The 12,753-nt window shown below is 35.0% G+C and overlaps 1 protein-coding gene across 2 annotated transcripts in view; it reads right to left on the reverse strand.

Moving 5' to 3' along the window:
* Positions 1–9,418, reverse strand: part of LOC102584418 (sister chromatid cohesion protein PDS5 homolog A-A) — a 27,628-nt gene extending 18,210 nt beyond the window's left edge. Inside the window, exons 1-18 of one of the 2 annotated variants that reach the window (XM_006352257.2) lie at positions 9,209–9,418; positions 6,209–6,412; positions 5,927–6,108; positions 4,376–4,502; positions 4,061–4,279; positions 3,486–3,702; positions 3,258–3,403; positions 3,010–3,155; positions 2,512–2,661; positions 2,339–2,387; positions 2,054–2,245; positions 1,741–1,923; positions 1,132–1,286; positions 933–1,059; positions 659–808; positions 513–572; positions 278–414; positions 25–142 (exon numbers count right to left, since the gene is read on the reverse strand). In XM_006352257.2, the coding sequence (XP_006352319.1) occupies positions 25–142; positions 278–414; positions 513–572; positions 659–808; positions 933–1,059; positions 1,132–1,286; positions 1,741–1,923; positions 2,054–2,245; positions 2,339–2,387; positions 2,512–2,661; positions 3,010–3,155; positions 3,258–3,403; positions 3,486–3,702; positions 4,061–4,279; positions 4,376–4,502; positions 5,927–6,108; positions 6,209–6,412; positions 9,209–9,301 (2,655 nt within the window). In that variant the 5' untranslated portion in view covers positions 9,302–9,418. The remainder of the gene's footprint in view (positions 1–24; positions 143–277; positions 415–512; positions 573–658; positions 809–932; positions 1,060–1,131; positions 1,287–1,740; positions 1,924–2,053; positions 2,246–2,338; positions 2,388–2,511; positions 2,662–3,009; positions 3,156–3,257; positions 3,404–3,485; positions 3,703–4,060; positions 4,280–4,375; positions 4,503–5,926; positions 6,109–6,208; positions 6,413–9,208) is intronic. The other variant, XM_006352256.2, reaches the window with a different exon arrangement.
* Positions 9,419–12,753: the final 3,335 nt, after the last annotated feature.

Here is a 12,753-nt window from a genome sequence, read left to right on the forward strand (position 1 = left end):
TGGGGGGGGGGGGGGTAACTTCACCTCTGATGTCCCAAGAGTAAGGTAAAAGACATCCACAGGAATCTTGTGGTCCCAGTGCTTTGATAGACGAAGCATAGCTTTTGCTGCAGCAAGTCTTAAATGGGCCTTATCAACAGAACTGTAAAATGGCAAAGATAAGAGAAAGAGAAGCCAAATCTACTGTAGAAAGAAAGCCTTGTAACAAACTATGCAAAGCACATCCATCTATTGCCACAACCCCCAAAAGAGGATAATTCCTGCACAGTAGCAGTACCTTGACTTAATTTGAATTGAGATTTCCCCAAAAGAGAGTATATTTTTCAGGATTCCCAACAAGTCATCAATCCCCAATCGAAGGTTAGCATCCTTCACTGGTAAATAGCTTTTGACCAGTGTCTTAATTCCAAATATCTGTATATCAGTATTGAATGAAAATGCCAATTTATCCTTTAGAAAATAGTCATAATTCTGAAAATCGTAACGGAGATAACCAAACAGTAAAATCTGACCTTCATTGAACAGATTTCACTTCGGTCCTCCCAACTTTCTTTGGCTTTACCTTCAGATGTCTGAAAAGAATAGTTTGCCTTTAGATGAATACTAAAAGAGGAGGTAAACAATGTCGCAAAATTTGGCATTAATTCAAGAGGCATACATGACTAAGCTCCAATATGTTTTTCTTTATGAACTGCTCAATCTCTTTCTCCCTTGTCTCAAAGACTGGCATAGCAGTCTGTGCAATACATCCAAGAGATTGTAGTACAGCAGGTAAATGTGACTTCTCTTCTAGCATATCAACAAGTCTCTGCACATTACACAGGTAATGTAATACCCAAATATTTCACCAACATATGACAAAGATAAACCTCGAGAGAGAGGATAAATCAATAGGCAGTAATTTGTATGGGTATAGTGAGATTATGACCTACCTTATATAGAACAGACAATGACTTGAGTCCATCATCCTTCATTATTGATGCAAGTGCATGTATAGCATACTTGGCCTGCCTCCGGCTTCCCTCCAAGCAAATCCTCTCAAGCATAAGGTCTAAAGACCTGTAAGTTGCAAGCATAATGTTTCAGTATATCGCAGCAAGGAACTAAAGCATAAAAGCTTCAAATGTGAACCTTGAAGAATCTCCCAATTTTTCTCGGATGGCTGCACCAGCCTTTGCCAAAACATGCAAGACACCTTCTTTAATTATCTCATTATCATCTTCAAGAAGATGTATCAAATCTTCCTCAATTCCACTAAGTAGAAATGGACAGAAACGTGCAAGAATCTGCAATGTTCATCAAAGAAAGACATGAATTGAAGAAAGACACAGAAAAGGTAATTATGTACTTTCTAAAACATAGATAATTTGATTTCATTCTAAAAAAACATGGATAATTGATTAAATCAGAGACGACACTTTTGTAGTGACATCTGAAGGTAGCAATGCATCGAATTGCTCACAATTTATAGGGCATTTAGGCCGACTCTTGAAAATGTGATAGTTCTGCAAGCAAGACAATCATAGATGCCAAGGCGCCACTATTACCAGCTAAAATTTACCAGAATATAGCCTATAGGGCATGCCTACTAATAAAACCCATTTCAGGCATCCAATGCTTCAACCAAAAGTGCCTTCCATTTCAGTTCTCTCCTTTATAGGTTACAATAAAGTCTAGCAAGCAAACATAAGGATAAAAAATATGCATTTATATAGACGAAGCAAGTTAGTGTTAAATTACCACAAGAAGATGTGTGCAAGACAGAATCAAATCAGTGCTTCCAGCAGATTTCTGTATGTTAGTCTCCTGGAGAATTTCTTTTACATGTTCCTTGTTGAAAAGTATATATGAGCACTTCATAGAAAGTGTGCCCAGGAAGTCGTAGAGCCGATGCTTTTCACCAAGGATCTTAAGCAATTCATCCTGATCGAGAAAACATCATAGGAAAAATGTCATGTACTCATACATACCTAGGCATTTCAGCGGCTTTAATATATCAGTAGACAAAACAAGTGAGAACCTACATTATATTCAAAACTAGGTTTCTCCTTACCCGAGAACTAGAAGCTCGAATAGAGCTGCTGTTTGGATCAAGGAGAACTGTTAATATCCTCCAGACATTAGCATCTTTTAACTGATCAAGAATCTGAAAGCTCTCTTCCGCCTTCCCAGGATCAGTAAAACAACGAGACATAATGCGGAAGCAAAATACAACTTTTTTTTGAATCTCAGTGGCATCGCCATCCTGCAATTATTTTACAATGAAGTTCTGTTAACCTTTTATTGTTCACTTTTAACCTTTTATTGTTCAGGAACAAAGAGTGGAAGAGTTACAAACCTGCTGCATCTGCCTTAAAGAAAGATACCTCCTCATCTCTTGCTGCAACCTGCAGCTCATCCAAAACTCAATGAATATGTAATTCAGGTTGTACTTCAAAGGTGAGGGACATAAAGAAGACACAAACAACATCCAGGAACACCTGACATCAAGATCGAGCATTCATGACAAACCTTTGTTTCTGCTCCAGCAGCTTCTCAAGTGCTCTAACCTCAACTTTGTCAAAACTTGAGAAAACCTTAACCCAGTTTTTAACTTTATCCTTGACTGAGAATTCATTAGGGAACAAGGATGAGCATAGAATGTGCTCAACGATGTCCGATCTGTAGAAAAAACAGTAGTCAATAATGTATTAAATGAGTGCTTGATAAATGGACCGGGTTAAAAAAGGTAAAATTTCTGTGTTGTAGTTTCAGATTCCAAAACTCCAATATAAGGTGTGCCTAGAGTAACAAGTTACGAATGTGCCCAACTTCAGGAACTACAGTATAACTTGGGGTTGGTGTTTCCAGTAGAAGCTTCACTTTCCAAATGCTTAAGATTCCCAAGAAAACAACCTAATACTTTAGTACTTGATTCCTCATCATTTAGCTAAGGAAATAATTGATCCATCTTTCACTTATCAAAATCATAGTTTATCATTCCGTAAAAAGCAATTCAAGGCAGCTTACCTGAAATCTTTGTCATAAAAACATCTTAAAATCCTTCCAGGGATCCAATCATAGTCGACGCCTTTAATTGAGCCACTGGAAGAGTTTAAGCAATAGATTCTGTATATATCAGCTAGCCTCTCCAGTGTGTATCTTTTAACAAGAAGCTGAATACATAAGACCATACAGCTATCAGAAGATGGAGTAAGCATGCATTAATTATCGATGTCAAAGTAGACTAGACTCCTAAAACTAGACATGTTACATACAGATTTATCCCGAATCCGCTCTGCTACCAGCTTAATTGTATCAACCTTCATGGATGTAAGGGCATTACATGCAGCATCACAAAGCACGACAACAACTTGTTTGCGCACATTTTCATCATAATCCAACAGCCGGTCCCGGAGGGCAGCTAGAATATGTTTATATTAGATTACCAACTAAATGCATAAGTATAAAGGAATGAAGGAAGGAAGGATTTCCAAAATTCTTACAGATGATCTGAGGTGCTTCTTGTCTAAATGGATTTGACAGCAGACATCCCTTGACATGTTCAAGGACAGACATTCTGACCTCAACTATTCTATCAGTAAGTCTCTTCAAAAATTCCAAGAAAATCGGATGAAATGCCTCAGAGATGGCAGATTCTGATAGAGCAAAAAGATCCCCAACTAAGTGCACAGCTTTTAATCGTACATCCAACTGATCTGTCTGTCACATTTAAGCTTGTACATTAGATCGTCAGAAGTAAGAAAGGGAAGAAAAGATCACCTATATAAATGAAGATAAAATGACTCTAGGCACATATCTTGAGTTGATCAACTACTTCAAGACTGACATCTTCAGATAGTCTATAGCAAATAAACTAATGGCTATATTCCATTAAACTACACCAGCTACATTAAAGGTCCAACCAGGCAAAGAAGATAGAACAACCAAGGCAAGTAAATTTCAATAATTGAAAATATGTTGTCAAGACATATTTGAAAACTAAAGCACGAATTAACATGATTTTCATTAGAAAATAAAATGATCTAATAACAGAGATGGGAAGAAGAAATTAATGTACCAGTAGTTCTCCTGTGATGTAGGGAACAACTCCTGATAAGATCTGAGGAGCACAACGGTAAATATCATAAATGACTTCATGGTAGTCAATTTCAAATGTTGTTGGCCTGCTGTCTCCAGACATTGAAGATACAAGAAACTGCTTTATGCTGGGCTCCAATTTTCCAGAACACTGCTCTATCACCTTCATAGCAAGCCCCCTTCCGGCTATCGAAACACCCTGACAGAAAGTGTTAAAACTCAGTTCTTCAGGACAAAGCATCCAAACAAAAAAAAAACTTCTGCTGATATTTCATCATGCAACACAAACACTTACTTTCTTATGACGACCTAGAACCGACAAAATGACATGTAAAAGATCCTCCCGGATATCTTCACTCTCTTCTATGAGAACGACCATAATAGTTTGCATTGATGTCAGAATACTATCTTGATGCTCATCCCTGCATATGTGGTGTACAAGACAGAAAATTATTGAATTAGGGAGGGAGGTGAAGCAACAAAAATCCATGAGCAACAGTAGCTACATTTTTTAAATTTTGAGATAAAATTTCGTTTCACTACATATATTTTCATACCTTCATCAAGATGAATGTTTTTATCATATACCTAAATTAAGTACACCACATTTAAATATGCAGTAACACTTACCTTGTTTTACCTTCAATTTTCTCACATTAGTCAGTCACACTAGATTATTTTTGTTGATGTAACAGGCTGAGAAACACTTAGAAACTATGTTGCTCGGACTCTCCAAAAATGCAGCTGCAACAGTGTCAGATCCTCCAAAAATGCACTACTTTTGGAGGATCCGACACCCAGTGGCATTTTTGAAGAGTCCAAGCAACATAGCTTAGAATTGGGGATAAAGCAAAAAAAAAAAGCTATACCCATTGCTCTTCGCCAAAAAAACAGTTCAATATGGCTTTCACAAAGCAGAGTGGCTGGAAGAAGTTGATCAAACAACTGTGAATAATTGTGAGGCGAAATGATTGAAGTGAAAGAGTTCATAACTGGAGGAGAGTGGAAGAAACATAAGCTATTAGAGTACATATCAGGAGAGATGGATGATCATATCACGGAGAATATTAGCCCCAAGTTAACTAAATGACAGCATTAACATTATTTGCCATATCAAAAAAATATTAAATGTCATTTGCATTGTAAGGTGGCGTCAGGTCTGTGGTGGGTGGTTTTGTACTGTTTCAGATCACATTGGGTGATACCAGGTATAAGAAGAGAGGAGTCGCAAAGCTGGATATTTAAAGCAGGAAAAGAAGACCAGGCATGGGAGGTTGCCCCTTTGACCCTAATATGGGTAGTATGAGAAGAGAGAAATAGAGGAACATTTAGACGGACTGAAATGGACTTTGTACATTTCAAAAATGGCATCTTGTGTTTTTTTTTCTTTTTGATGCACCAATGAGATCCCTATTTGTATAGAAGAATAGGTGTCTTTCGTAGAGTCCCATATTTTAATGTATGTTCCCTGCTCATTAGAATTCTGCTTGAAAACGTGAGCTTTTCCAGGACCAATAATTTCTGGTCTTTGATGACATTTAGTATCTTTTTTTAGTTAGGTAAATGATTTTTTTTTTTTGAGGAAGTAACATTTGTACTGTCCTTGTCAATATACACAAAGTTACCTTCTCCAAGAAAAAAATATTACTTACCTAACTAAAAGAGATACTAAATGTCATCAAAGACGAGAAATTCGTGACATTTTCTTTTAAACAGAATAAAGAATTAAAACTTCTAGCCACAGTGCTAAATTCTTCAAAAAGGCAAGAGAATGCAGCAACACTACTAGGTGACATATCTGCCACAATATTTACTGATGGGACCTTCAATACAAGATAAAGCTCACCTGACAACATTGAGAAAAGTCTGGAACATTTCATTGATAAGATCATCACACTCGAGATCCAGCATTACAACACATGATCTGTACCTTGCTAGAGTTTCTAAGATGACAACTCTTCTTCCAAAGGATGGACTATTTATATCACCTAAGCCGCTGAAAGTGCTCACAATCAAATGGAAGATGTCCTGACTCAAATCAAAGCACAAAACAGGTTTTTAGTTGCTCCATGGGAAAATCAAGGGCACATAAATGTGTCATCGAGTCTCTACCATTACTTATTATTACCTTTAGAACATCATCACTGTACGGTGCTTCAGGTGCAGTAATTCTTGTTATCTCACAGATACAGGTGGCAACAAGAAGCTTAACCTCCCTATCTTGATGCTTTAGGAGTTCTGGTTTAACTATAGCAGATTGTAAGGGCTGCATGGCTTCCAACATAGCTTTTGGCGGCGACTGCTCCAACTCAGAAAGAAATGTTGAACCTTGCTGCTTGTGAAAAATTCATCATACATTACAAATTTGTAATAGATTCAATCAAACATTACTGCAACGGAAAGGCAAGCACATAACTGAATCTCAAGTGTGTGATAACACAAACCTTAAAGCGATCAGGAGGTAACAAAAGCAGTTTGAGAATAGAAAACTACCTCTTTTAAACCCATATGCGATAGACAATTATCCAGTATCTCTTTTTAGAAGTACAAGTAAAACCCTCATAGCCAATCGTACAAACAGAAAACAAGTTAAACCAAGTAAGATCATATTAAAAACTGAACTGGATACGTCCCTTCAGGGACATCCCCATAAAAAGGAAAAAGATGTGCTGGATACATAGAGGTTTACAAGGAATAGCACTCAAGAGAAGTGCCCAATACAAAATTCCAAAAAGAAGATACAGAGACCAAAAGACGACGACAACAATTACAACACATCAACTTGCAACTGACCCAAAGAAGAAAACACCAGAAAGACCCAAAAGAAACAAAACCTCAAAAGGTTGATTTGCTCATTGACTCTTTCCCAAGAAACTGAATACCAAGACAAGAACAGTCAAACTACAGTTAGCTCAAAGTTGAGATAAGATCATCAACAGAGTAACATTTTGATGCAGCATAACCATTAGTATGGTGTTCAAAAGGACCTATAACTAGAAAAGTAGCAGCAAGCAAAGTGTACAAAATGTTTAAATTAAGAAGGCTTCAAAGGGCACAAAAATGGTGGAAGATGAGATTTCTTTACTTTTTTGATTTGCAAGAATCAAGAGTGTCACATTATTTAAAGATCAAGAAAGAGTGTCACCTTATTGTGATTGTTGTACTTGGTCAACTCAGTCATGCATCAATAAGCACGCATTAATCAAGAAACATAATTTCGCCAGTCAATTTCCACAGAAGTGGAAAATAAGGACATACCAAACAGAATTACTATCTCCAATGTACTCCTACATCCTTTACCAGAGGTTTCGGTTCGATCATTAAAAATGGAGCCGCCTCTAGTAGGGAAAGCTTACTCGCAAAGTGGAACGTACACGAATCGGAATTAATCAGGCTCCAAAAGTGGGCACCATACACCAGGATGGAAATAACAAAGAAGGCCATAGCAAACAGAAAACTAAAGAGGCCGATCTACTCTAAAAAGCAATCCAAGCAAATATATCGACCAAATTGACCATTAACCATGCCCAATGTACAACATTTCTTTGCTATTTTGCTTTAGAAGATCCCTAGTAGAACAAAGAAGGCGCTGAAATTTGCAGGACAGATTTGGTAATTATCAGCTTTAGATAACATGGAGCACACACCCCTGCACTGATAGGTACATATACACCATTACAACCTACTTTAAGTCGAGTAAACTTTTTATGTTATTCCTTCAATTACAATGGTGTTTGCAGGAATTATTACGGTAAGAGACTTGTACATCCGTGCAGGGTTAAGTGTGAATTATACAGAGTCTCTACATTTAGAAAAAACATGGTATGGCATAAAAAAATACTTAATGCTGGAATGAATTGATGGATACACAGGATTCATAAGGCAGACCCCAGTAGTTTAGGATTGAAATTTAGTAGATTGATTGATTTAACTGCAACTGACCAACACACTCGCTAAAGACTGGTCATTTTCTATCAGAACCTCCTGAAATTACAACTTACATCACACTAAGCTCATCCAGATGAACTCTTTGTACAGTAGCCATTAAATGCATCCCTCTTTGAAGAGTTCCACATATTTAGCGAGAGCGGCTTTGGTCAAAACCAGATACTTCTCAAGCAAACAGAATTTTACTTCAAATTATTGCTAGCACCAAAATCAGGAAATTTTGAGAGACTAGCAACATGACATAACATTTCTTCTCTGCATTAAGTTGATATAGGCAGCTAAAACACTCTGTTTATGGTTTGGTGTAACTGCCAAGAGCCACATGGTTTCCCATCACCAATTTTTATTTTAAATACAAATCAATTAACAACTAAAGAAGAAGTTGCTCTGGATTCTTTTCAAATTGTCAATCGCAAAGTTTCCCTAAAAAAAAGTGAGACTAATATGAACTAAGATGCCTTATTTTGGTTTGAAGTTAAAATCAAGCTACATTGGACTGTGTTTATCCTAGAAGTACTATAGCAGGGTGACAAAATAATTCCAGCATTTCGGAATAAAAACTTCCTAGAGCCCTGCGTATGCATAGGAAACATGCAATCTTTAAAAAGAGATCATTGTTTACCCACAAAAAAAAAATAGATGATGTTTCTATTGGGTGAACTGACCACATAATATATAGCTATTCATCCAACACAGTGTATGAAGAAGAAGAAAAAACCAGCATAGGGTATACAACCCATTTAAGCTTTAATTCAGCAAAGGAAGCTCATCTGCAACCTAAAGTCGAAACCTTTATAGTTGGATTCTTCAGTTTCTTAATTCACTTAATGGAAATTTTCCCTAAATTGAGTAAGTGGGAAAGACAAAAAAGGCATGAAGAATGGTAAGAAGGAATGGTAAATAAAACCGCATGAAGAAACTAAAAATACCAAAATTTCACATTATATCAAAAAGTAAAAGGAAAAAAAGAAAGCTTTATCCAATTTTACCCACTTTCAGAAAGGGAAAAACAGGAATCTGTACAACTAACCCTAATTCAACTGAAACAACAACCAAGACTGCATGAGCTTCAACTCATCACGCGAAAAAAAACAGAACACAAGTGGAAGCAGTGCATTCAATGTGAATAATTGAATTCAAACAAGTTTGTTTCGAAGAATTAAGGAATTTCTTAACGCACCTTTAAGAGTTTGATAAGAGAGTCTTTACTAGTAGGAGGGTTGTCAAGCTTGGATCCGAGCTCCTTGAGCTGGAGTTGGAGCTTCGAAGCCATGGTCTCTGTCGTTTTCTGTTCCAACAGAGAGTTTTAGGACATTTAGCTCCGGAGGTGTAGGTAGGATTTTTGTTTCGACAAGAGAGAGAAAGGAAATTACTTCGGAGCTCTTCACTTCAGCACGTATTTATCCCCAGATTTACTCCTTAAGTTTCTTTCTTTTCATGTCCCTCTATTTAACCCTATTTCCATGTCTTCCACTAAACTTCCAATTATAGCTAGCGTTTGGACATAAATTTTCAAATAGTTTGAAAAGAGAGTTTTGGAGGAGGATAGCTGGGAATAAAGAAAAGCAAGGTCATGCATATTATACTCTTTATGAATTGTGTCATGTCAATTTTCATAATGAAATTCTTGTATATACATTATAAAAAAGAGAGGATGTTTTGTCACAACTAATAAGAGTAGGAAGATTCTTGGTTTGAATCTTATGTTTGATGATCAAAACAGTATTTAGTGCTTTATGTTTCAATGGTTATCGAAAAAGTTTTTATCTTGGTCTACTAACTCTATTAAGGGTTGATGGTGAAGATAGAACCTTTAGCATCAATATAGATGAATCAAAGGCATGTGTTTGTGGCAAGGAATAGAAAGAACAGTAAAGAATTGTCGTCGCTTGTATCATACGCGATTAACTTTTTTCATTCATTAATATGCTAGCTAGAGTATTATGATGGTATGTCTGTCTTGGTAAAGGACAAGACGAGAGAAATGAAACTGAGATAATTTATGTATGTGACATGAGTTGCGGTGGATTAGACAATAAGGAGTTGTGAGAAGTTGACAAGTTGACGGTAACGGTAGTTGGAAAAGGTAGAGGTGGGCCGAAAAAGAATTGGGGGATGATTGGACATGACATAATACAATTTTGTTTTACTATGGACATAATTATAGTTAAGTGTGCATATAATCAAAAACTAGGGTAGAAGATTAATAAATAGTTAAGTGTAAGAGACATGAAGGAGACTAAACATGAACAAAAAATCCATTAAATAGGATCATTATCCATATTCTTCCATTTCTCTAGGAAAACGGTGAGGGCTAGCCTCGTATCCTTATTAGTAGTATAGTTTCTTATTCTGTAGGGTTCGTTTGGCCATACGATATGGAATCATGATATGATATCATAATATGAAATCATGAGATGAAGTTGGAGTTTCGTTTGGACATGCAATATGAAATTTTTGTGTTGTATATTTTCTCATAAACATAAGAATTTAATAAGTTGTAAAACTATTAAATAGCCTCAATTGTTTATTCAATCTTATCAAATAAACAAAAATTTATAAAATCACGTAATAAATTACTACAAAGATATTTGTTCTCAACTTAATGTACTATTTCATCTTACTTTAATTGATCAAACTTTAATTCAATAAAAAAAATTAATTGAACATAAATTGTAGTGTACTGGTATTTAATATAATCCTCCTACATAGTACGGTCAATTTTCTCACGTTGAACTTGCATTTCTCAATCATGTGATCGAAAAGACGAACCAACATTGTTACTTTGAGCCATTTGTTGGTCAATATCATTCACAATTATATTTCCATGCTCATAGACCATAAATATTCATCACTCCTTTGGTATTCTCGCAAATAATTATATATCACTGTAAAAGTTATGACAATTTTCACTTGTGTGTCAATATCATATGGTTTCACTTGTGTGCAATTACACAGTTTCAGTGCATTGATTTTGTGCTAAAATCAAACATATTGGAAGTAGTGATTATCAAACATGCATAACCAATTTTGTCATTTTTCATATTAAATTGCTTTAAACATTTTCATATACAGCCGAAAGAAAGAGAAGTATTTCTATTACGAAAAACCAAAAAAATATTTCTCCCTCCTTTCTTATTTATATGCACCAAATCAACTCCTACTTTATCATTTATATCCACCAAATTAATAAAGATAATAGTTTGTGTCTTTTCATAAACTAGTCATATTATTACAAAAAAATATATATGTAAGTAGTTTCGAGAAAAGGATCAAAATCGTCAAGAATCAAAATAGTCCTTGTCTTTTAATATGAAGCATTAATAGTCCTCCATGTTTCAAGAATTGGTACACTTTTAGTATTCTTCCAAACATCTGTCTATTTTTTAATAGAGCTTTTCTTTTGCACGTGAGAAAACATATACATGATAATTTTGTTTTCACCATTACAAATCATATTTAACTGTTTCTTCGATAACTCTGTATTCACTTGGTGGAAATAAGATTTTCCCCTTCTTCTCCGTAGTATTCATTCCTAATTTCATAACTTTGATTTTCCTATTATACAAACAAAAATCAAAAGTTGAAGGAAATTTTGAGCAACTTAAGGAAATTCCTTTTGAGAATCACTATAAATATACATATTGTTTTTTTTAGTATTTTATAAAAACAAGTGAGCAAAGGAGAGTATTGTTCTACAAAAGTTCATCCTACATACACTGTGATCAACTCTAGTTATATGTTCTTTCATAATTGTAATCAATCTTAGTTGAATTAACTAGACTTGTCATCATAGGATATTTGTTTTCGAATCTTGCTGACGCTAACAAGTCTTTTCATTCTAGGTTGTCACTCTCCTTTTTCATGTATTTTTCTTCTGTCACTCTTCTCCGCCTGTGAATGTAATAGTTAATAACGAAAAAGTAAATAGGCTTTCAAATTTGGCTTTAAGGCTTTAGGACTAACAATATATAATTATACTAGTAACGAAAGCCCGGGCGCTGCCCGGGCCCAACATTAACAAAGTTATATTGTTATTTTCTCCGTCCCATATTAGATAAGAATCTTACTAAAAAAAAAAATTTCATATTATTTGAGCACTTATTAAATTAGGATAGAATTAATTAATTCTTTTCCATTTTACCCCTACAATTAATATGACCATTCCTATATTGTATGTGTATTTTTTGTAACTCATTTCAATGTGCATTGATATAAAGAAAGGGCAAAATGGTGAAGTCTTCCAATGTATTAATGATTTCTTAATCACCGTGTAAAGTTGGAAGTGCCCATCTAATATGGGACGGAGGGAGTATAGTTTATGTATTGTTATAAAAATAGTAAAGATTGTTATAATATATTTTGCTCATAAGTGAGCTAATATAGAAACTTATTTGTCATTTGTCTTTTTAATTTCAATTTTAAATAGCAAATAAATGTAGCGATAAGATTGAGGGTAGAAATGAAGCATATCTTTCTAAATTTAAGTAAAAATAAACAGAGTAGAAGTAACATTAGGGTTATCGATAGGACGATTCATTCGGGTATTTTTTTAAAAATTATATCATTCAATTTTTGGGCTATTTTATAATGTATAACCAAAATTAAAATTTTAAAATCATCCCAATCCTAATATATGTGACACAAGCAGTACAAAAATTAGTCTTTTTTTTGTTCTCTTGTAGATATTTTAAGTTATTATTTATTGTAAATTATAGTACTTTT

This window comes from Solanum tuberosum, unplaced genomic scaffold (genome assembly GCF_000226075.1).
Source record: "Solanum tuberosum cultivar DM 1-3 516 R44 unplaced genomic scaffold, SolTub_3.0 scf00148, whole genome shotgun sequence".
In the NCBI taxonomy this organism is placed as follows: Eukaryota; Viridiplantae; Streptophyta; class Magnoliopsida; order Solanales; family Solanaceae; genus Solanum; species Solanum tuberosum.